The 25385-nt window shown below is 41.4% G+C and overlaps 1 protein-coding gene across 2 annotated transcripts in view; it reads right to left on the bottom strand.

Annotated features, from left to right (window-relative positions):
- The window catches only part of EPS8 (EGFR pathway substrate 8, signaling adaptor), a 228704-nt gene that overhangs the window by 15275 nt on the left and 188044 nt on the right, over nt 1–25385 (bottom strand). For both annotated transcript variants that reach the window (XM_075552027.1, XM_075552026.1), the window contains 3 exons: nt 14014–14122; nt 12432–12575; nt 1434–1656 (listed from right to left, as the gene is read on the bottom strand). In XM_075552027.1, coding sequence (XP_075408142.1) covers nt 1434–1656; nt 12432–12575; nt 14014–14122 — 476 coding nt within the window. The remainder of the gene's footprint in view (nt 1–1433; nt 1657–12431; nt 12576–14013; nt 14123–25385) is intronic.

The raw sequence follows: 25385 nt of genomic DNA, 5'->3' as shown, positions 1-25385 counted from the left end.
TGTTGGGGCTATCCTGTGTAGTGTAAGAATCTTCCAGTTGTGACAACAAAAATAATTCACACAGGAATGAATGAATGTCCTTCGCCTTCTGACTGGAGGGTAGGGGAGTGGGCGGCAAAATCACTGCTGGCTGAGAACCACTGTTTAAACGGTCTCTATACACTATCTCATTCAAGTGTCCTAATTATAAGGGTGTTATTGTAGTTGCCATCAAGTCTATTTCAATTCAGGGCAGCCCCAGGTACATACCTGCTTCAGAGGCTGTTGGAAGGAGATCATCAGGCCTGTCTTTCAAGGCGGCTCTGGGTGTTGGGGGTTCAAAGCACCAGCCTTTCTGTTAATACCCAGCCATTCCATGAGGTGGATTTACTTTAAGATACTGAAGTGTAAGCAAATGACTCAATTGCCTTGGCTCGCAGCCAGTTTGTGAGAGTTCCCTATTCCAACTCAGTATGCCTGGCTCCATACTGCCCTCGCTCCCCGCAAGAGGTTGGACTACATAGAGAAACAGACACAGGGGCAAGTGGAAAGGAATTCCTGTCTCTCAGTGTGGGAAACGGAAAGATTTCTCCCAAGTTGTCTCTCCCAAATATATGCCAAACCCAAGATGCTGCTTGCCACACATGGTACATGACTGTATACTATGAGGTCACTGAAAGTAGGTCAGAGGTTCTTCTCCTTAAGGGCATCTATAGCAACCAGACTGTATAGTCTGACTCACCCTAAATAGGGCCCACTCCCTTCTGATATTGTTCCCTTGAAGGAGTGCCCACAGGCAAGCCTGGAACCACTCAAGGATGACTAAGCTTGGGCTATTAAATTGAGTCTAGGGTTCACCCACCTTGCCATATATGTACCTCAATTCCCTCCCTGAGCTATTGCGTGTGCACCCTTAGATCATCCCCCTCCTATTGCTTGTATTGCCTATGCTACAACCCCTTCTCATGACGCACACTGTTATCTGTAATCTGAGGGCTTGCATGCCCCCAGAGATATCTAAGCTTTGGTTAGAAATAAAACCTCACGAGAGCTCTCTCCTGCCTGCTCGTCCCCCACCTCCACGTGGATCACTAAGAGGAGCTGAGGAGAGCATACTACCCTGAAATGTGTCTGACTCCTTGTTTTCACTCTCTTCGATCTCCTCTACCTCTCTCTGACTTTACTGTGATCTTTATATGTCTTAACTGTACAATTGCGTCTATCACAGCCATGATTAGCTGTAGGGGGCTGGCTACCCCTACGTCTCAGAATCACTTGGGGAATGGGAACAAGGTGGCAGTCTCTACCATCTCTGAAGTGCCATGCAAGTATGAAGGACTGTTATTTGTATTTAATGTTCTCTAATGCCAGTAGAACCAATTCTAAACGTTGTACTTATCCGGGGTTTTCGCCACAGAAGAAACTGTGTATATTTGCCTCCTTGAGGAACTTACGGTCCACGGGAAGTTGTTTGTGCCTCTGGCTATCTCGCAGAATACTGCTGCCGCTGTCACTGGAATTGCTGTTCTGACGGGTGATGTTTGCCGGGACTTTCGACACAGGAAGAGGTGCTGGAGCAGAAGGGGGAAGGGGCACTGGAACTGGAGCTGGTGTTGGAGGGGGCGATGGAGCAGAGGGAGCATCAGCTGGTCTGGGGCCATACTCCATCCTTTGCTTCTACATAAAGACAAGCAATTGACTTGAGATTTTAAACATACACACTTAGGCAAGGTAAACACTTTGTGCTATTTACCCATAGACTTTTTTGCACAAATCCAGATAAGGTCATGTGTGTGTATTATGTATGCATATTTATCTATACATATATACATACACACACACACAAACACATACAAGGGCTTCAAAAAGTTTGTGAAATAATTATATTAAACGACAATGGAATTTTACAACGAACTTTTTGAAACCCCCTCACCTATAAACACACACAGATTATTTACACACACGCATATCCAAGTAGGCCATTAGTAGGGGTTGTTGAGTCCATGCCCGACTCAGCAACTCCGTGTGTCAGAGGAGAGCTGCTTGATATTTTCTAGGTTGAAATCCTCCTGCGAGCAGATTGCCAGATCTTTCTTCTGTGGCATATAATTTTCACTAATCATTTTTCAAACACACAACACATTTGTTCCAGGTCAAAAGTCGTAGCTAGAGAGTTACAAGGAGACGTCAATAGCTCGCAGTTGTGTTGGTCAGGGTCAAGTTCACAGCAACTAGATTTGGAATTACCCACCACTAGGGTAGGCCAAATGTGTGCTATTAATAAATTTGCTCCAATAATTTCTAACACCACTAGGAGTCTAAATGCAAATATTGTACACCATCAATTTGCGTCTTATTTTTCAAATGTCCAAAAATCTGTAGTTTTCAAGTAATTTGTTAAAGCAGAGAAATAGTCAAATAGATAAAGGGACTAAACATCAAAATAAATAATTTTGTAACTGTTATTGTTAATATTTTCCCAGGTATAACGCTTTCTACCATCACTCTAACTAGAAATTTTCCTCTTGTAGGGGGCGTAATGAAGGTCATGGTACAGTCTTCAGCTGTCTATGAATACAACTCAAACCAATATTAGGAAACAGGTCAGGTAGGGATTTTTACTTTAATAAGGTAGATCATATTAAGGTAAATCATAACTATTAAAACTAATATGAAAGAATACTCATGTACATTCCTTATTAAAGTGTGCAACAGCTGGAAATTTTGAACAAAATAATTTTAATAGATAACTGCCCATAATAGACTCCTAATTCTCCAAAGGCACATTTCACTTGTTTATCAAGGATATAGAATAACTTGTAACCATGGCTTCAAACCAGTTCACTCCAGTTTGACTCCCTGCTGGTCATTTGCATTTTCACCCCCAGACAGACAGAATCAGAATCTATATTTGACCAGTAGGAATCACCTAGGGATCTTTTTAAAACGTAGATTCTGATTCAGTCGATGTGGAGTGGAAAGGCAAAATCTCTGCAGGAGGGTCACAAATTGGCATCAACGGATGTGGAGCAAGCCCTGTTTTTGTAACTGCAGTAACGTTTTGATGCTACGCAGGAACAATTTAAATTATTCTATCACTAAGCATTAGCATATACAAATCAGAGAGGCCTTTGGATAATCAGGTCCTTAATGAGAAAAATGTTGACTTTCAAGTTCTAAATTGGCCCAAATATAAGATAATATTGATTTTAAGAGAGCTTTCCCCAATTTCCACAGAGATCAAAAACATAAAAACATCCACAACAAACACACTTTTAAGTTAATCACGCCTCGAAAAATACACATGCCACTCTTCAGCAGAGGCACTTTCACAGCAAATGATCAACACGTGTGGAAACCTGAGCAGGAGAGAAGCCCAGCTGTGTCCACCTTCACAAGGTACCATTCACCACCAGGGCGGGAGGAAGGCTATTATGCTGATGGGAGTGAACTGAGAGAGATGTTTGCAGTGCTGCGGACGGACACTGGAGTGGGGTGGGGGACAGGGAGGTGGCGGGAGGCAGGGCGTGTAGAAGGAAGTAGAGGGGTCAGATTCACCACGCAAGTGTTGGAGTGGAGGAGCGAGAAATACAGACTGCTAACATCTGAAAACATCTGAAACCAAGAAACAGCTCCAATAGGTTCCATAATAAAAATATTGAACATTTATAATCTTACTATTTATTTTCATGCCCCACCCCCAAATCTTCTTATATTTGGGCCAATCAAATATTTTCAGCAATCAAAATACAGCAAACATACATCACTAAAGCGTCATACTCAGCACACAGCAACGTCATCTTATTAATGCAGATTGCAACATTTCCCTGCCAAGAATGTCCTCTGCACACCCATTCCTGATGTACTAGTGAAGTGTCACACGAGGACTCCAGTGTCTCCATTTCAGTCACTGTTTTTAAAGCCCAGCCTCCCCCCAAAATATGACATGAGCTCAGCAGTCCATGGAATAATTCCTATTTTATGCTTCCCTAAAAACAAGAACATCAGTGTTCCACTACCCATCAGAAAGTTCGGTGAAAAACTAATCACACTGTGTTACTATCACGGTCGAGCCTGAAGATAAGTTCACCAAGCGCTCTGAGCCTCACTTAACGCATCTGTCATTGCCACGTACTGCAACTTGAGCTGCCTGCCCTAACAGAATAGGCCTACAATTGTAAATACTTTATTGAAAGGAAAACATTGTGAAAATTGTTTAATTAAGTATGCCATCGATTGTATTTACTTGCGTAATTTCCCTTTTTCTCCTGCTTCATGCTTACCAACTCAGAAGTGAAGGGGGACGAAAAACTACCTTTCTTGAATTAATTCCAACTCTTTCCTTCCTGTTCTGATCTGGCAGCCAAGGCAACGATCTCCTGGGGACTGGGTTTATGCTATTCTTGGTGTGGAGGGAACAGAATTAGCATCGACTTTTCACATGTTTTTTTATACGCCTTCTCCCATCCTCCCCTCTCCCGCCCCCTTAAGAGACCCCTCAATTAGTGGTCTCTTCTCCATTAATTGGGAATGCAGAGTTGATGCTTCCACTGTACCATAGACTCAGTGGAAAGTCTTTTGGAACCTAACTGAAACCTAAAATGTGTCTCCTTAACCAAGGGCGCCCTAAAAAGGAATCTTGACCGACTCTCCCCAATTTGGCTAGGGTTTTCCTCCTTTGAATAAAGTTACTCACTGCCACAGAGTCAATGCTGACTCATCACGACCCTCGAGGAAAGGGTAGAAGCACCCCGGGCTTCTGTAGCTGACTATGGGAGTAAAAACCTTGTCTGAAAGCTATACCCCACTAGAAACCCTTCACTGGAGGGCACAATTGGATGGTTGGTTGTTCTGGTGTGTTCTGCACCACAGAACTGTCACCTCCTAACTCTTACTTGTCATCTCCTAAAAAACTGAAATCTGAAAGAGGTGGACTGCTTCCGAGGGGAAATTATGCAAGTAAGTAAGCCTGATGGAGACATTAAAACTGAACTTAAATATTTAACCTACTCTGACTTCCACTTTTATTCTCTAAGTCTGGTCCCTGGGGGACGCTGTAGTGAAACCTAGACCCAGCTGGGCCATTTGGAGAGTGTTAGGTCCAGAGAAGGCGTGACAAGTTGTAGGAGCAGAATGCGGATTACCTCTGTGAGCTCACCAAGCAACTGCTTTAGGGAAGGCAAATCACATCAAAGGAGAAAATTAGCACGTGAGCTGGAACTAAAATACTACCAATTATAATTCGAGTCAAATACCAGACAGACAATGTGAGCAAATTAGTTTTTGACAGTAAAATTACCTACCATCAAATCAATCTCTGAAGGGGCTTGTAAATACGTCATTTGTTCCCATCACTCTTTTCTAGCCATAGACAACTTAGCATAGGGTATATATGGTAACAAACATGGTGGAATCTTTTAGCAGTAACAACTTGTATATCAGATGACTAAGGATTCAAATTATTAAGACAAAAATTCAATTTATTCTTATGACTTAAGAATACAACCAAGCATGCATCAAAATTGATTTTATAAAAGGAAACATATTAATATATCAGGATGTGGTTTAAGTTATGCTTTAGCTTTGAATTTGTATGGGGCTTAAATAGATGCAAGAAATTTCATAATTGTGCATGTGTGAATGTTGGCCAATAATTCACTACAATATATCAGGGGTTTAGGTACATATATTTCTTAGAGTGGATTTTCACATTAAACCAAGAGATACCTCTGAAAACATCAACAATGCAGGAGGCAGCATTGAAAGTAACCACTGTGGTCTAAAGTCCTGCCTTTAACTAGCGGATGAAGTCTTCTGAGATCATCTAAAACCCAAACTTTAAAGAACAGACTATTTATTATCAGGAAGTGGGTCTGGCCGCAATGAATGTGATGGGGTCCCTAGGAAAATGGCCACACTGTTCCACAGCAGCTGAAGGGGCTTTCTCCAGTTTGAAGACAGGAGCATTCATAACGTGGGCTAAAAGAAGTAGTTCTGGATTGCGCCAACTTAACCCATGTGTTTTACAGCTGAGCAAATTGGAGCAAAAAAAAGTGAAATGTTTTCCATAGGATTACACAGCTAACTGATGATAGGAACCAGGACAAGAATCCTTATCTAGCAATACCCACGTCTGTTCATTTCCTGACAGTCTCACAATATCTTCTTAGGAAACAAAAACGGCCAGAGATTTGCAGTTGCATCCACCAGCTTGGTATGGTAAGGCATGCGTAATTATCTTTGCCCCTGGGTAGCGACTAGTCGCTAATTCTCAATTCTAAAACAGAGTCCTGGTGGCACAGTGGTTTAACACTGGCTGCTAACGCAAGGCCGGTGGTTAGATCCCACCAGCCACTCCACCGTAGAAAGATGGGGCAGCCCGCCTCCACAAATATTGACTACCCCAGAGCTATAGGAAGAGGGACTGGCCATCCTGTAGCCACCAAGAGTAAGAAACAACTCAGTGACAGTGGGCTTGAAATATCTGTGTGTGCGCACACATGCACAAGTTTCAAGATATTTATGGGAAAACATTTTCCATGAACTCTGTGAGTGAAGGCTCCTTCTAATTACTATCTCAATGTGAGAGCAATAAATAGCATCTATAGATAATAAGCACTTAAACTTAATAAAAATAAGCAAAAGACCCTTTTTGTAGTTAGGCCTTTGGGTAAATTAGAAATAATAGCAAGAACGGAAGTCTGGGTTTTGTTCTGGGTTTAGCATGAGAAACTCTATGGGCAAAGAAACAAATTCTAATAGATGAACAGTCACTGTGCTAGAAGTCTGGGAATGAAGTCAAAAGAAACATTAGGAAATTAATGTGCATTTGTGGCAGAGCAGACCCCAGGGCGGGGGCGGGGGAGCAGCACCATGCACGTCCATCTGTTGCCCAGCTTTAAGCACGATAAAAAAGCCCCAGGAAGCTCGATGGCAGGATTTTTTTTTTAACTTTTTATTTTGAACTCATTTTAGACTTCCTCCAGAAAAAAATGCAATAGCATTTTATAAAAAATTAATGCTAGCATTTCATATAAATAGAAAGCTTCTCCCGATCGGAAAATTAATACTGATACAACATTAAATATGTTACAGATATTACTTGGATTTCACTAACCTTCCAACTAATATCCTTTTTCGGTTGTTCCTTCAGAGTCCTATTTATGATCTCACATTGCATCTACTTGTTTTTCCTTTTCCTCAATTGTTAATAATGAACTCATGGTGACCTCAAATTTTGGGGGTCTATGCCCCCAATTTTTCTTTTTGCATTTTGTTTTTATTCTTTTTTCTAAAATTTGCTTATTTTGTTGTTTACAGGATCAGATGTTTTTAATTTTTTAATGCCATTTACTTCCATTTCTTAATCATCTCTCATAAACATTACTTCCTTTTTTCCCAGAGCTTCACTCAATCATTTTTTTTAAATATCCTTATCTTTTACAGATGCCCCACTACCTTCCCCCCTGGGTCATTCATTTATTTTTAAAACTTTGCTAAAACTATGAGAGAAATACATAAGGTGAGAAAGGCTGCCTGGGCAGAACTGTTAAAAATCAGTCCAACAGTGAAGATGTTAAACAGCTTGGACTCTCGGGAACATCAGGTGGCAATTCAACACCTATTGTCTACTAGTGGGGGGTGTTAGCATCCCTGCCATCTGAGCAGAATTTCTAACCCCCAAACCCGCACTGCCACACTCCACCCCTGGGCAAGAAAATCAAGACCAATGGGCCGAGAATTGTATGTGTCCTTCATCCAGGAATGGTCTTTGCACTTCTCGCTCACAGGATATTTAAGAACATAAAAATAAGTCACAACTGTGCACTCTTATAAAATATTTGGCGACTTACAGATGTCCGTGGAAATGGTTTTCATCTAGTCCCCTCTCCCCATCATTCACAAAATGCTCGCTTTTAAAGTGAATTACATAGTTTGACTATTTCCTTAATAATAAAAATCATAAGGAAAGGATAGGTTTATCAAAAATCCAATTCCTAAGTATTGTTCTTTGGAACTGATCAGATTAACTTTTACCATAACACAAGGCATGGCCAAGCTATCCTGAAATGTTGTCACTTTAAGCATTTCAACACTATAAATGAAAAAGTGAATACAGTATATATCTATTCGGGAAAAGGTACTGGGCCCCAGAACACTATAGTGTGTTGTTCGGACAAGGAATCTGTCCCTGGTGTGCTCCGTTCTAGTGCTGACGTCACACAACCGTATAGCCGAGGGCACGTCACTTCTCTGAACTGTGCCTTCCTATGCGGAATGCCCTGTTTCATAAGGTTGATGTCAACGACTGGCACGTACTTCACGCACTGACAAGTGCAGCGTAATTTCTTGCTATTTGTCAATACGAAGAAAGCTTAAGCAACGCGTCCGTGGGCGACTTCCCACACTACAGAACCTGGATCTCAAATTCGGTGTCTGGTTTGTTTATTGTGTGTGTGTGTTTGTTTGTTTGTTGCATTTGCTCCCTGTTTTATTACCCCTGGATGCAACAGGCGTCAAAGTGCGCGTGGGGCCCTTTCCGGAGAGGAGAGAGAGGCCACGGCGGCTAGTCCAGGGAGCAGGACGGTGAGTGTTGGCATTGGAACCCCCCTCCCCCCCAGCAAGCTTTTTCACTTTTTATCAAACATGAGGCGGGGGCATCCAATAAACATTTGTTTAAGAAGATTAAAGTGTCTGTACACCAGAGGATTTCTATAAGGTCCAGCAGCAGGGTCGCTGGAATCTAGAAAAAAGATGGGGCAACCATTGGCATGGGTCTGAAATCACCTGTACGCAGCATTTTTCTTGAGACATTTTGGTAAAAGTATCTGGTGACACAGGTAAAGAGAGATAAAAATGATTGGCATGAGTTTCCAAGGATGTCTTCTTATTTTCCACCTTGCTCTATTTTTTGTTTATGTTATGAATGCTTTGAGAATAGGAATTCTCTTAGAGTGTGTGTCACATAGCAGATAGCAGATTATCCAGCCTGCTTATTAAAATTTTATAAGCTCTCAATGATTTTATTGGGCTCCTTCCAAAATTTTCAGGAGGTGTTGAAATGTTAGTTATTTTTAATACCGCTTAAACATCGACTCTAATTTAAACATGCGCACACGTCATTTCTCCACATATTTCTGCATGCATCACTGCACACAAAGTTGCACCCAGAAATTTTCAGAAGACAGTCAGATAGTGTTGAAAAGTTTAAAGAGAAACAGCCAAAAAGGGCAATCAATCCCCAAAAGGACCGCAAGTTTCGGTTTACATAAAGAAGCCAAACAAACTCCTGAAACTTGTGAGCACTTAAACATTTCTCGGTTGTGCCCAAGTTGACAGGAACATAAGACGAGGCTCTGTTACAGAAAGGAGGGATATATTTTACGTTCCCCCAAAGTACTCCACCTTCCTGTGATCGGTACTAATGGTTTGGGCTCAATTTTCGACAACCACCACCCTGAAACAGAAAAGTCAACTTATGGCTCAAGCCAAGAATCCGAATTGAAAAAAAAAGACACGACTTAATGGCAAAAAAGCAAAAAAAGGTGTTAAATTCCTTAGAAAAATGCAAAGTGCAGGGGAACAAACGACTGTATGTATTTCAAGGTTTATATATCCTATTTTACTGGCGTTTGAGCTTTCCTAGTAACCACGCTGGACCACTGTGCTCCACACCCAAAGGACAAGGTGTTGCCCTCTGCTCACACAAGGCCACTACGGATAATCTTTATACCTTCAGGACAGCGGTGTGAGGGGAGATACTGGGAGGGCAGAGGGAGAGTGGGTTGGAAAGAGGGAACCGATTACAAGGCTCTACATATAACCTCCTCCCTGGGGGACGGACAGCAGAAAAGGGGGTGAAGGGAGACGTCAGACAGGGCAAGATATGACAGAATAATAATTTATAAATGATCAAGGGCTCACGAGGGAGGGGGGAACGGGGAGGGAGTGGGGAAAAAGACCTGATGCCAAGGGCTTAAGTGGAGAGCAGATGCTTTGAAAATGATGAGGGCAAAGAATGTACAGATGTGCTTTATACAATTGATGTATGTATATGTATGGATTGTGATAAGAGTTGTATGAGCCCCTAATAAAATGTTTTTTAAAAAAAGAAAGAAAAGTAGCTCTTCAAGCTTACCGTGAGGTAAAGACTTAAAATACTAAAGACAGTTACAATCGATGGGACTCTCGCTGTTTAAGTACATTACAAGCATACATCCTGGTGCCTGCACCCAAGGCTCATGGCCAAATCTCTTATGTAGCAAAGCACCCGAAAACACTCAAAAACCAGACAGAAGGCTGGATTAGGCCAGTTTTCACTATCTTAAACTCAGAAAAGTAGGAACTGAGGAAAGAAAATAGAAGAGATGAAAACAAAATGAGAAATTCACTTCAACAAGTCACGAGAAACGCAGTGGGCAGTACCTTGAACAGCTCAAACTCCTTTTTTGGCATCAACAGCTAATGACAAATGATGGAACATAAAACACATGCATGACACTTATGAATATGTAACCAGCTCAAACTCAAGTACAACAAACCGAATTTTCATCGCCAACGCATTAAGTTAGCAAGGCTTACAAACCGTGCACTAATTTTTCATTTCAAATGTTTGCCTCAGCCTTGGTAAGTGCGGGACGCATGCAGGCATACCTCAGAGATGCTGCTGGTTTAGTCCCAGCCGGAACGTCGCAATAAAGTGAGCTAACAGGGGTTTCCCAGGACACATAAAAGGTATGTTTATTCTATACCGCAGTCTATTAAGTGTATAATGGCATTACGTCTTTTAAAAAAGATTGTATATGCCTTAACTTTAAAAACATCTTTGCTAAAAAATGCTAACCACCATCTAAGCCTTAATTAAGTCAGACATCTCTTGCTGGTGAAAGTTGGTGGCTGCTGACTGGGACGCTGGTCACTGAAGCCTGGGGGCTGCAGCACATTCTTGAAATAAGTCTCCAGCAAAGTTCTCTGTGTTGACTGACGCTTTCTTTCAGCATGTAGAAGACATGGTCTGGTTACTAACTGACCTCATTTCAATATTGCTGTGTCTTCGAAAACAGGAGGATCAGAGAGAGAGAATGAGAGAGAGAGAGAGAGAGAGAGAGAGAGAGAGAGAGAGAGAGAGAGAGAGAGAGAGAGAGAGAGACAGAGAGAGAGAGAGAGCAGTTGGTGGAGCAGCTGCAACATACACATTTATCTAATATGTTTGCAGTCTTACATCGGTGAGATGTGTGGTCCCCAAAAAAACACCATGGTAACATTGATAGATCACTGATTACAGCCCACCAAACCAGCAAACACAGCAATAAAACAGTATGAAATGTTGCAGGATTACAAAACCGAGACACTAAGTCGAGCACATGTCATTGGAAAAAAGGCTCCGAAATGATTGCTTGTTGCAGGGTTGCCACAAACTTTCAGTGGGTTAAAAAATAAAAAAAGAAGCAATGTCTGTGAAGTATAATAAAGCTAGGCGTGATAAACAAGTATGCCTGCAGCAGGCTGGCATGCTGCGAGGACCCAAAACTATGTAAATGCATGCTCCTGGCAGAAGGGGCTTGGCTGCATTTCTTTCTGAACAGTCTGTATTTTATTAGGCCTAGAACTGCCCATGAAATGATCTTATCTCACATTCTATGTAGCTTCTACTCCAACTCGTGCAAGTACTATGGGCTCAGGTGTGATCTTTCCCTCAAGACTCTAAAAATGGATGACTTTATTGGCAACCTGAAAAAAAAAACCAAAAAAACATAAAGTCACCTCCCGAGCTCAGAGTCTACATATCCATGGGAGACTCCATCCATTCTGTCTGTTAGTGGAGTTGACTCTGTTAGCAATCCGGTCACAGGTCAGAAACTCCATGAGTTTAAGTCGTAAGTGAATTCAGATGTTAGGGTGAATGAGTTGATTAGTTTTAGGGTAATCATGAAAATGTGACACAGGGATCAAGAGTAATTCAATAATCTAGATGAGAGATCCTGACCTACCTAATCTATGTCATGAGTATGTCTGAACTTTACGGTCAAGGAAGGAACAAGCAAGTGTGTAAGATGAATTGGAAACACTCTCAATGCTGAGCAAGGGCAAGAGTTAGTGCATCTGGAGTCTCGGTGCCGATGAGTTCAATTCCTGTATCAAAAGGAAGCTATTGTAGGTTAGAAGGGCTAAGCATAGGAGGGAAGGGACAGAAACACTGCTTCTTAAAGAATCAGAAATACATTGAAAAAGAGAACTCAATGAAGCATACTACGGTTAAATGTTTTGACAATTATGGGAAAAATAAATCAGAAGTATAGTTGTAATTCTTCCCTACATCTCACACCCACTGGTTCCAATTACCTCAAAGTTTTATAATCAGTCTTAACACTCAAAAGACATTTAAATTCTGTTCAAGAGTGATACATTTGAATGTTTAGAAAAGTTCAATCTTGCCAAGAAATCGAGATTACCTGTATGGTATGTGTGTAAGGTGGATCAGCACGCCCTAGGCCAGACTCTGGAGGTTTCACAATATCCAAAATGTTATTTGGCACAAATCCACAATCTCCCCTAGCATTTCGAACTTTCCACCACTGCTTCCGGTCATCAAGGATCTGCCATTATGGAAGAAATGCAGGTATTCTTTCAGTACCCAAATCGACGAGATTGGGAGTTCAATCCTTATTCCCAGACACCAGTGTCTTTCTCACATCCAAAATATCTGATTTCATATCAACACACTTTAAAATGAGCGCCTCTCAGGAACTGCACTAGGAATTAGCATCGCCACGCACAGAACAGGGACGATATCACCATGCTGAACCTACTCAAAGCCCCTATGACCTCCCGAGAAGGTACAGCTAATTACAGTACCTGAAGATCTTAGAAATGATTACCATCACTCTTTGGGAAAGTTTTATTTTCTGTATTTTGAGAAGGAAACGTATAGAAACAATTTTTACCAAACTCTGCTGATCATCCCACTTTACATACTTTTTAAAATGAGCTCATTATAATTTATGAAAGGGTTTTGGGAATCATGGCAGACTATTCCAAAAACTATTAGTTCACTGGTGCTGAAAACATTTCAGCAACGATACAAGGACAGACAAAAGGTAATGTTATTCTTTTTTTTTAAATTACGGAACATTTACATCTGAAGTGATAGCTAATCATAATTCCAAGATGAATAAAATCCACAAGAAGGAAGAGTGCACATAAGGTATATGGACTTTTACTGAATATCAAAACAAGTGGGGAAATCAAGTCAAAATGGTAAACAAAAACAAATGAAGCAACTACCCCTCCTAGGTAGGTGTGGAAGGTATATAATTGTCAATTGAAGGATTACGCATGTAGGGGTAGAGCCTAGCCTGTCAATCAGGCCATAGCCAATGAGGCTTCTGTGTGGGCATAGCCTTCCTCTAAGGATTCTGGGAATTTCCAGTACTTCCTCCTTGGAGGCGGGAGACACCCCTCTGCCACTCCCTGAGAGACACTGCAGCTCACAAGACACATGGAACTAGGCTAGTGCTCTAAGTTGGAGAAGCCACATGGACCTACCCTGATGCAACCAGACCTCTGAAACTGGAGAAGCCACGTGGAGACCCCTGCCAGCGCTGAGATGCTTACAACACCGCTGGATCCAAAGACTTTCTACCACTGGCCTGATTGTCCTGCATTCGGCATCATTGTATGTGTTTTGTGAGTCTGAGAAGACTTTATATTGATAGCGGACATATGGGCTAGTATCAGACTTATGGACTTGGACTGAATTGAGTTGGGATGCTTTCTCAATGTTCAATTCTTCTTGTATATAAAACTCTTTCTTACACACATATGTGTGTCCATGGATTTATTTCTCTAGTCTACCCAGACTAACACAGTAGATATAAGCATGTATAGTATAATTTATCCCCGGTAATATTTTTTAAATGAACAATAAACCATTGGCTTTTGAATTTCTTGGAGAAATATTTATAAATAATCCAAAAGATAAATACAATAAATCCATTTTTAAGAAGCATGTTTTTTAAAGTCAAATTCCATTACCTCTAAAATATCATCCTTTTGAACTGAGAGCTCACTGCTGTTCCTTGCTGTAAATTCATACTTGGATTTGGCATATTTCTTGGGTTGTGCTTTGAGTGGGTCATAATTTCTATGAACAGAAAGGAAGGAAACAAAACATTCTGTTAAAGAGTTTCTACAAGCTAAAAACAGAAATAAAACATTAATGAAAGCTAAATCCTGCAAAAGAACATCTGATAAGTTATTTTGATAATTTAGTTGCATTGTATTTTGTAGAATATGAGAAGTAAGAGGAACTTGTCTGTTTTTGGTACTGAAATGAACACACCATGGCTGGGCAAAAGAACCAAGGCAAGAGCACAGGCTAGTGGGCAGTAAGCCACATAGAAAATCTAGATCTACGACTCTATTGTCCATCGAACGCATGTAATGAATATTTCGGCGTTAATTAGAATATCTACTGGGAGTGACTTAGAATAAAAATAACAAATGCTTAGTAGTATTTTTCATAAAAGTAAAGGACACTAAAAATATTTGAAGCTGTGAAATAAGTGTTTCTGTTTTTCAGTAAATGAAACCTAGGATTGATGAACTATAAGGATAGTAAGTAGAACAGGGGTTTGGAGAGGGAGTGTGTGTGTGTGTGTGTGTGTGTGTGTGTGTGTGTGTGTGTGTGCGTGTGTTGCTGGGGAGACAATGAAAGGGAGATGATGTCACAGTACCCAGGAAGAATAGCATCTGCGGAACAGATTATGGAAGCAACGGTACAACTCTGCTCGACAAGATGGAAAAATGCAATGACAGGACGAGGAGAAATTGAAAAAAGAAAGAAACAAACATTGGTCCAGGAAAGGTTTGGGGCTCACACCAAATGCCAGCTCCAACTTAAGAACAATGAGTTCTTACATCCTGGCCCAGCTTGATACTTGCCTCCAGGAAGGGAACGCAGTGGAGATGGGTGCTAATAGCAAAATGTGGTGAAGAAATTAGATGGTGCCTGGCTCTCACATAAGACTGTCTGGGGTCTTACAGGCTTGTCTCCGAACAAGCAGCCATCTAAGTGACATGTCAACTAAGTCCACGTGAAGAAGTACACCATCATCAGTTACCGAAGGATTGTGAAGCACATGGTTGAAGTTGAAGGTATTAGTATCAGAGCCTAACGTCTGAGAATCTGGTTGGCAGAAGGCTAGGAATGACAGTGGAAGGCCCAGATTCATTGGTGGAACTATATAGGAAATAAACTCTGGTGAACTCCCTCTAGCCACAATTGAAGGATAGGAGGGAAGCGGTCACTAAACGAAGTACATTAGTGAGTGACGTTTAGCAGGTCAAAGGCAGAAGCCTGGCTTAAACAGTTAAAACTTGTCAGCAGAATCCCCCTGGAATGCATGCTAGACCTGATCTGGTTTCCAAAATCTTATGTCCTGTATATACTTGGGTATAAGCCACGTTTTTCAACACATTTTTAATGCAGTTTTGATGGTAAAATTAGGTCCCTCGGCTGATATTCGGGTCAGCTTATCCTCCAGTATATACAGCATTTTGGAGATGTTTTGATTGGTTTTTTATTATATAGACTACAGGTATCTTGGGAGTGTTATTTCATTGGGGGTCCCCCTCTCGAAGTTGCAGCATGTTTGCGGTATATGAAACCCAGGACTGATGCACCTACAGAGTAGTCAGCAAGTGAAACAAGGGTTTTAGGGGAAGTGGACACAGAGGGTGTGGCAGGTGAAGGGGTGATGATGTTAAGGGGTCCATCTAGAAAAAGAGTGTTTGAAAACGGATTGTGGTGGCAAATGTACAAGTCTGCTGGATGTGATTGTACTATAGATGGATTTGATAATGTATTAATCCCAATTAGTTAAAAAAAACTTTCCTGAGTGAAAATTTACATTATATATAGATCTCACCAATCAATATCTCTAATTCAATATCCAAATATATTGACCAAAATTATGACTAGGTATTGATTTTTAGGAAAGCTGTGCCCAGTTATTTAAATTGCAAGAAACTAAGAACTACATAGCCTATGGTATCATACTCCCTGTTGAGATCGATCATGGCTTTCAAATTGATCATGGAATTCAGTATAAATTTATCTTAATTTAAAAACTGGTATGGCTGCAATACATTTTTTCTAAAAGTTTCTTTTAAAAAACTAAACAAGATAAAGACTTTCATCCTAAAGGGAACAGCCTTTGGGGATTTCCACAGGGCAGAGGGCAAAGGAGGGTGCGATGGGTTGGACTGCTGATGCTTCGGACTTGGGTGAAATGGAAAGTAGAGGCTCCCAATAGGCATACGAGAAATCAAGGATTGGCTACAGGGTAAAGGATTGGAGGGCTTGGTTAGTAAGTTAAACTGCTTAATACAACGTTCACAATCTGAAATGCAAACCCCTAATTTACAATAAAATGTTAGTTTTTTAAATTAAGCAAATCATCTAATAACTCAATTTGAAAAAAGAACAACCCTTGCAGTTGAGCGGATGCTAACACAGGATGACTCCGTGTTTTACAGAGTAAAACTGTTGCATCTGGTTTTCTTGGTTTGTATTTTGACATTTTTTCTGCACTGCAAGAAGATGTACAACCAACCTTTATGTTAGTAGTTGGGTATAAACTGTTTATGGGACTCAGGGATCTAATCATTAAATAATCATGAACGTGTTTCACAACATATTTAAAATTATTTATATATATAAAACACAAAACCCTGATCATTTAAAAATGCAGTAATGTTTTCTTGACAGGTATGATAATAAAATAATAGTTTAACTGTTTTTCAATGGAGTAGGCACTGGGCTGCTAGCCACAAGGTTGGTGGTTCCAATCATTTGTCCCTGTAAAGGTGTACCCTCTTGGACACCCTGCTTTAGGTCACCATTGTTGGAATCAACTCAGTGGCACTCGGTTTGGTATTCGGGTTTCTCTAGTACCTCCTAGATGTACATTCCTGTCTCCTCACACATCTCTGTAAGTAAAAAGGCAGGAAGGACACTCAGCATCCCACCTTTAACAAGTCACTGCCATCAGGGCTTTGTGGATGTTGATTCTTATCAGAGCGCACAGTGTAGCTGAAGATACAACCTACCCATGGCCACGTCATCAATTACTTAATATGGCCCTTCTAGCCACTATCCCTTGTGCAACGCAATATCAATTCTAGCTTCTATGCCTTTGGTTGCAATCCCATTTTGAAGGGAATTCTGCGTTACACGAAGGACAAGATTAATGTGGGATGTTTTCTGAGTCTCCTTGTTATTGGAGGATCTGAACCAAGACACCACCGCCACACCCCTCAAAGCCTTCCCTGTGTGGCCTCAGCTTTCTAACCGAGGGTAGGTAGAAGTGAGATGACCTACTTTGATCTTCAGAGATGTTTGACTTCTGGCTCTGGACCCAGTATTTGGCTTGACTTCTGCTTCCTGGGACTTGAGTTATAACCTATAACTTAACATGGCTTCCCCGGCTTCCCCAGTCTTGTGGATGAAAAGGATATCCCAGACAGATGGCTAAATGTTGGCACTGGGACTTAACAGCACCCCTAAGTACTTGAGACATTTCCTTAAAGCTCCAGCTGTAGCAGCGGGTTGCAGAACTAGGAAAAGGGTGGTGGATGACAGCCAGGAAAATGAGCCGATATAACACTTTGGACAGAATGGACATTTGGGACATCCATCATTTCCACCTCCTTGGGAGTGGTCTGGCACTAACTCTTCTAAAAGAAACGATTACTACAGCCATCACCGGCAATTGGCTACCTCCCGGAGAGAAACTCCATCGGGGTTTTATAATTAGTAAGAATAAACTAATCTGACCGTTTCCCCACCATTCTCTTTTTAGTACACGAAACCCCGTAGGAGTGTGGGAACAGGAGCAAAGGAGAAAGAGATCTATAAGCTGTGTTGCAATAGGCTGAGTATACTGCCAAAGCTGCCTCTCACTCATCAAAGTTACTTGGGCTGAAAGTAGTGCTTCTGCCACATGATATCGTTCAGCATAGAGAAGCAAGAACTGGGGAAAATCATCTCAAACCTATCGCTTTCATAAAGTTTTACAGTCTCCTGATGCACATTCGATCACAAGTAAATAAATATTGTACAGAGCATACAGCTTCAGAAACCCTCTGTCTTATATGGTTACTCTAGATCAGAATCAACTCGATGCTGGTTGGTTTCATTTATCAATCATCATCATCATTTTAAGATTGTAGTCAATGGTTTTCCTATGCACATTCCTACTGAAAGAGCTCTACTTTTTCCATCTTGCTCATATATTAGCATTCTACTTAGATTTCATTTGAGGAATAAGAGAAAGTCAATCATCTTAAAGGTAAGAAAAGCAATTACATTTTCCACCTTTCTTCCTGCATTTTCCTCTCTCCTTCAAGTTCTAGTGAATAATACCGAAGAATCCTGGGGAGAAGAGGGGAGTGCCTAATAACAAAGGAAAGAATAAGCCTCTGTCTCTAGGTATCAAAATCAGTGCCTTGTAAACAAAAAGTCTGCTGCAGAATTCCTTGAGGCCTCGCTATCCTGTGTGTCACAAGGATTACACAGCGGGCACTTGTTAAAGGCTTTAGACTGTGCACATTTTAGGGTTTATAGTTCCCTGCCCTCCGTGGCTTAAACCTGGATATACATAATTTGTAACTTGGTAGAAGAACCAAAGATTGTTTTGGGTTTTTTTTGACATTTGTTTGTTTATTTAAAAAATCATTTTATTGGGGGCTCGTACAACTCTTATCACAATCCATCCATACATAAATGTATAAAGCACATGTGTACATTTGTTACCCTCACCACGTAACATTTGCTCTCCATGTAAGCCCCTGGCATCAGCTCATTTTCTCCCCTTCCTCATGAACCCTTGATAATTTATAAATTATTATTTTGTCATATCTCACACTGTCCGACATCTCCTTTCACCCACTTTTCTGTTGTCCATCCCCCAGGGAGGAGGTTATATGTAGATCCCTGTAATCGGTTACCCCTTTCTCCCTCACTTTCCCTCCACTCTCCCGGTATCACCACTCTCAGCACTGCTCCTGAAGGGATCATCTGTCCTGGATTCCCTGTTTGCAGTTCCTATCTGTACCAATGTACATCCTCTAGTCTAGCCGGATTTGTAAGGTAGAATTGGAATCACAATAGTGGGCGGTGGGGAGGAGGGGGAGTATTTAGGAACTAGAGGAAAGTTGTAAGTTTCATCGTTGCTATACTGCACCGACAGGCTTGTCTCCTCCCCACGACCCTTCTGTAAGGGGATGTCCAGTGGCCTACAGATGGGCTTCGGGTCCCTACTACGTACTCCCCCTCATTCATAATGGTATGATTTTTTGTTCTTTGATGACTGATACCTCATCCCCTCAATACCTCATGATCACACAGGCTGGTGTGCTTCTTCCATGTGGACTTTATTGCTTCTAAGCTAGATGGCTGCTTGTTTACTTTCAAGCCTATAAGACCCCAGACGCTATATCTTTTGAAAAGGCTATCAAAAGGTTTATTTATTTTTATTAATCATTTTATTGTAGGGGGGCTCTTACAAATCTTATAACAATTCATCATTCAATTGTATGTTGCCATTAACATTTCCAAACATTTTCTTTCTACTTGAGCCCTTGGTATCAATCAGCTCCTCTTTATACCCCTCCCTTCCCCCCCCCACACTTTTGTAAATCCTCAATTATATATTATTATTGTTATTTCATGTCTTATACTATCCATTGACTCCTTTTACCCACATTTTTGTTATTCTTCCACCTTAGAGGGGGAGGTGTATACAGCCAGTATTATGATGGGGTCACCAATTCACCCCCCACAATCCCCCTACCCTCACGGTATCACTGCTACCACTACTGTCTCTGAGGGTTTCATCTGTCCTGAATACCATGTATTAAGAACTCTTATGAACCAAAGTTTCTTAACAGGTCTACAGAGCATTAGAAGATCCAGTCTGACCCAGATGTGAAATAATAACAAAGCACTTGAAACAGAAAAACAACGTGGGGCAGGTGGAGTCGAGGTGATCTTTGCTCTGCGACCTGAGCACCGACCACGCCTCTGACCCACGGACTGTTTGAGAATAGCACCAACAGAACCCCTCACAGTGAGCGCTCTGATTCACCAGATGGCCCGCTGTCTGATGTGATGGCGAGCTCCTGGGACGGTGGCCTCAGCGTTCCCGGCACGTACTTTCTAGCACGTAATAGAATTGCAGGTTAACAATGATTATAATAAAAAACCGCACAGATACTTCACCAAAGAGGGCATTCAAGCACCCACCGAATACACGAAAAGATATCTGTGACCATTGGCTGTCTAAAGATGCACATCAAAGCCACAAGGAGACAGCCTCTCCCAACCCTGCAAAAATGGCACTGGTACAGAAGCAGAAAACAACCAATGGTGAGACTGTGGAGAGACTGAAATCCTGCTCCAAAGCGAGTGGGAATGAAAATGGGTTCATCCATTATGGAAAGTGGTACAAGGCATCTGTAAAAAGTTAGAAACAGAGCTCCCCTCTGACAGCAATCTCAGTCCTAGGCATATACACTAGAGATTTAATAGGAGTGACACAAACGGACATTTGCATCCCCATGTGCACTGCAGTGTGCTTCACAATAGGAAAGGGGATTGGAAGGATGGAAATGGCAATCTGGAGGTGAATTAATACAAAGTGTGGTACATAAATTCGAGGCAGTCATAAGGAACAATGATGAGTCCTCACAATATGTCACAACAGATTAATGTGGAGGACAGTACGCTGACTGGAAGAGATCAAAGACAAAAGAACCAAAACAAATGTTGTATGATCCCACAATAAACAAGAAGAAATACACATACAGAAAGCAACTTTGTTTGGTGTTTCCCAGGGAGAAGAGGGCGAAGAAACGGGAATCAGTTTCTAGATCGCAGACACTTGCTCGTTTGGGTGATAGGAAGGGGGATCCCAAACAGGATAAAGCCAGCCCAGTTTTCCCAAGGTGACACTGAAGAGTCCATGAAAATAAGGAACAAGGGGCCGTGGTGCCATAGTGGCTAAGCACTGAAGTACTACCTGGAATGTCAGTGGTTCGAACCCACAAGCTCTCCAGATTTAAAGCCTTGGAAACTCTTGGGGACTTCTACTCTCTTCTGTCACTCACCAAAATCAACTACCATCAAGTGGATACCAATCATAGCAATCCTATAAGCAACACAGAACAGCCACTGTAGGTTTCTGAAGTGGGAAATCTCTACAGAGTAGAAAGCCTCGTCTTTCTCTCACAGAGTGGCTGGTGATTTCGAAGGCAGACCTTGTGGTTAGCAGCCCAGTACATAATCCACTAAGCCACGAGAAGTCAGAACGGGCCCAAGGGCAGTGGGTTTCTTCTTGTGCTTGTGTTAGAGTGTGAGGGGATTCAGAAAGTTCATGGAAACTTTTCATTACTTTTAATTCCATTTTCTGTGTACTCTTTGAATCCCTTTCATCTATGCAATTTTTATAACAGTAGTATTAATTTGAAAAAAATGTGTTTTCGTTACAGGGATAGATATGTGTGTATCCATGTATAGGGTGGTACATATGCAAATACAGTTGGGCATGCTAGGTGAATCTGTGGCTACAATCATACATAAAATGAGGGCACAGGATAGTTACAAATATTTTTGCTGTTGCTGGTCTTAGGTGCCATAGCGTTAGGGCTGACTCACAGCCACAGCCACCCTATGTACAACTTACTGAGACATTGCTGTGGCAGTTACATAGCCTGGTGTCAACTCGCGAATGGGGTGGAGTCTAACCTGTCAATCAAGTCACAGCGTGATGACCTCATTTTGGAGGCACCATGGAAATAAATAGCTCACATAGAGACACTCTGCCTGTCTTCCTGCTGACAAGCGACATGGAGACCTGATGGAACCAGAGCCTTGGAGCTGGAGGAGCCACATGGAGACCTACACAAGCACTGAGATGCTTCCACCGCCACTGCACCCACAAGACTGATCTTCCACAGTCCTGTGATCCCACCCACTGGCCTGTGATCTTCCTGCATTCAGTGTCATTTCATGTGTTGCCTGAGCCTGAAGAGGACTTTATAGATTGGTCTCGAACATATGGGCTAATAACAGACTTGTGGACTTGACATGGACGGGGCTGGGATGTTTTCTGAATATTCAATTGCTTTTGTATATAAAGTTCAGTTGAGAGGTGACAACCACAAAGTCCATCATAATATGGAATCTACCCACCACTCTAGGTATTTTCTAAAAATCATTTCTGTTGGAAAATACCGACCACCAAAATCCATGGGGATGTAAACAATTATATGTTCAACAACTAGCAGAAATGTTGGTGGTCTGAAGCCACCTGCAGGTGCCTCGAAGCCCTGGTGGAGCAGTGGTTTACACGTGGGTTGCCAAGGGCAAGGCCGGCATTTGAAACCACCAGCTGCTCCTGGGAGAAAGATGAGGCTCTCTAGGTCTATAAGGAGCTTCCAGTCTTGGAAACCCAATGGGGCAGTTCCAGTTCTGTTTGTAGTCAGACGTGTGTTGTTAAGAGTCAGAATCGACTCAACGGCAGTGAGCTTGCCTTTTAGTTTCCCTTGGAAAACAAGCCCAGTGAAAGCCAGCGCTACAGAATCGGAGGTCGGGGTTTGTACCCGGAGTCATCAGCTTCCCCTATCCTGTCCTGAATTTTAACTTTAAGTCTCCTAAACGGTGAGAAAATAAATGTCTGGTTTTTAAAAGCCAAAAAGAAAAGAAGGCTGGTGATCGATTTCTTGAATGGGCCTGGGCCTCAACCCCCAGGAAGCACACATGGGTCCCCAGAAGTTGGAATAGACCCATTAGCTACTAACAACAAGGGCTGTATCTCTTCATGAAATTTTATTCACTGAATTACATTTAAACTTATTTACCCAAGATTACTGCATTTTTTCTCAAATTATAGGACTCTTCTTTGTCAACTATGAAAGGTATTTCCATAAGTGCTGCTACACCCATTTTTATTATATGTTGCTATAAAAATTATATAGTACATTTACGAAAAAACCCAAGGTGGTAGTAGCTGGCAAACAATCATAAAGAGTGTGCAATCTTTGTGAAAAATTATAGTACTAGAAGAAATCTTATGAAATGTACCATGGCATTCACCAAATGAGTGAAAAAATAGTAGCAGTAGTTAGGGAAGTCTTTACACCAACTCTCGCATCTAATATAAAGTTCATTCAGACAAATACTTCCAAAACTTCAATTAAAAAACACAAAAACATTGCTTATCCTAAGGAATTGACAATATACACATACACACATTAATTATATACATCTCCCTTTTCCTAATGATAGCAAATTAGCAAGGTCACATTTTGCTCAGACACAGACTGGACATCCATTGTAGTATCAACCTTGCCACTTCATAAATATAATTCTGTCCTTAGTCTTAATTTGGGATATTATTTCATTACTTAATTTTTAATTTGAACCTTAATTGAGCTACCCAGATCCATTTAAAATTATCTCGAGTACAAAGACATAAGTACCAAAATGAAAAAGCAAACAATGTTGGGTCAATCCTCCCGCACGGTGACCCCACACACGGCGTCCAAGGCTTTGCAAATCTTTACAGCGTCAGATGGCCTCTTCTTCCTCTCTTGCACTGATTGCTGACTTTGAACCAATGACCTCCCAGTTAGCAGTTCAATACTGACCAACAGCATCACCAAATGTACCAAAGTGCCCAGTTATCTTGACCCACGCACGATGCACGGTGATCTAGTGTGTCGGAGTATAACTGTGCCCCGAGCTGACAGTGCCTACATTTTCACTCAACATCTTCTGCGGCATTTCTGGGTGTACTTGAAGCTCCAACTTTTGGGTTAACAGTGGAGCATGCTGACTGTTTGCATCAGTGAGCAGCTATAGTACCCTAATATTTCATAAACATAAAAAGACTTGGAAAGACTTTGTGCTTATTTGCCCAAAATAAGTGAGGGATGGTTATTTCATCAGTAATCTTATCCCTTATAGATTTTCAAGTGAAAAGGGAAGTAATAATTCTGAAATATTGATTATATGATCATATACTTAATCAGTCATTTAATATATTAATAAATCTACAGACACCTGGTGCCTGTAATGGACAGAATACATGTGATATAGAAGTGGAACAGGAAAAAGGTTTTCTAGATCAATAGGTACTGGCTCTGAATACACATGAAGTATGTTCTCAAGGAAGTTTCTAGTTACATACTAGTCTGATGTACTAGAGTTGCTTTAAAAATAAACACACAATAAGAATTGCTAATTTGAAATAATTTATAGAAATATTCTCTTCTAAGGGAAAAGGAAAGACAATTTATGAGGACAAGCAGTGAGTCTCCATGAAGAATGCCAATGAAATTACTTTAAAATTTCAGCCAGCCAAAAAGGCTGTAAGACAAAGGAGGCCCTGGCAGTGGTGTGGTAGGTGATGAGTTGGGCAGCAAACCATAACGTCAGGCAGTTTGAAAGAAGAGACTTCCTGCTCCTGTGAGATGTACAGCCTCTGAAGCCTACATTCCCAAGACCATGGAGTGTATTCCAACTCATAGCAACGCCGGAGGGCAGGGTAGGACTGCCCCCGAGAGTTTCCGAGAGTCTAACTGCTCATGAGAGCATACAGCCTCGTCTTTCTCTCTCAGAGGGGCTGGTGGTTCGAACTGCTGACCCATGTGTAACCCTTAGGCCACCAGACCCACAAGGATACTTCTTTTCTGTTCCAGAGCATCACCACAGAGGAGAGTCCACTTGAGGGCAGTGAGGCATAAGAAGACTAACACTAGGGGTCCTCATGCCTCAGAATACTCAACCGTTTGAGACAAAGTTCAAAAGGGTTATTAGAGAAAGAGAGGCAATGGATTCAGGTGATAAGTGATGAATGACATGAAACAAAGGCATGTGGACTGTCGAGTGAAAAACTGATTTGCTCAGTAAACCTTCACCCCATTCACAATAAAAAGCTGATAGGAAATTTCAATTTAAAAAGAGACAACATTTTCATTAACAACCACAAAAACACAGGTTTTCACCTACAACTACTAAAAAGTTGAATATATATTAAAACTAACTTTCATATGTTGGCATTTCCAAAATGTTATTCATTGCTGAATTTTCTTTGTACTCAACTGAGTAAATGTCTGGTACCATTAAAATAAGACCTGCATAATTCCTGAAAATTATTTTAAAATTACCTTGGGGGAAAAAATTAAACCCTATCTTCTTTAGATTCTATTAAGAAGCGAGAACACTGAAAACAGAAGACACAACTTCTTTTATGTAAAGGAGGCTGAGCCCTGGGGCAAGTTCTGTACCCCACTGCAATTGAGTAACTGCCCCCATGTCTCTGTTACCAATATTTCATCTC

Source organism: Tenrec ecaudatus, chromosome 6 (genome assembly GCF_050624435.1).
Source record: "Tenrec ecaudatus isolate mTenEca1 chromosome 6, mTenEca1.hap1, whole genome shotgun sequence".
Classification (NCBI taxonomy): domain Eukaryota; kingdom Metazoa; phylum Chordata; class Mammalia; order Afrosoricida; family Tenrecidae; genus Tenrec; species Tenrec ecaudatus.
Note: the sequence above shows the minus strand (reverse complement) of the source record. Positions and strands in the feature narration are given on the sequence as shown.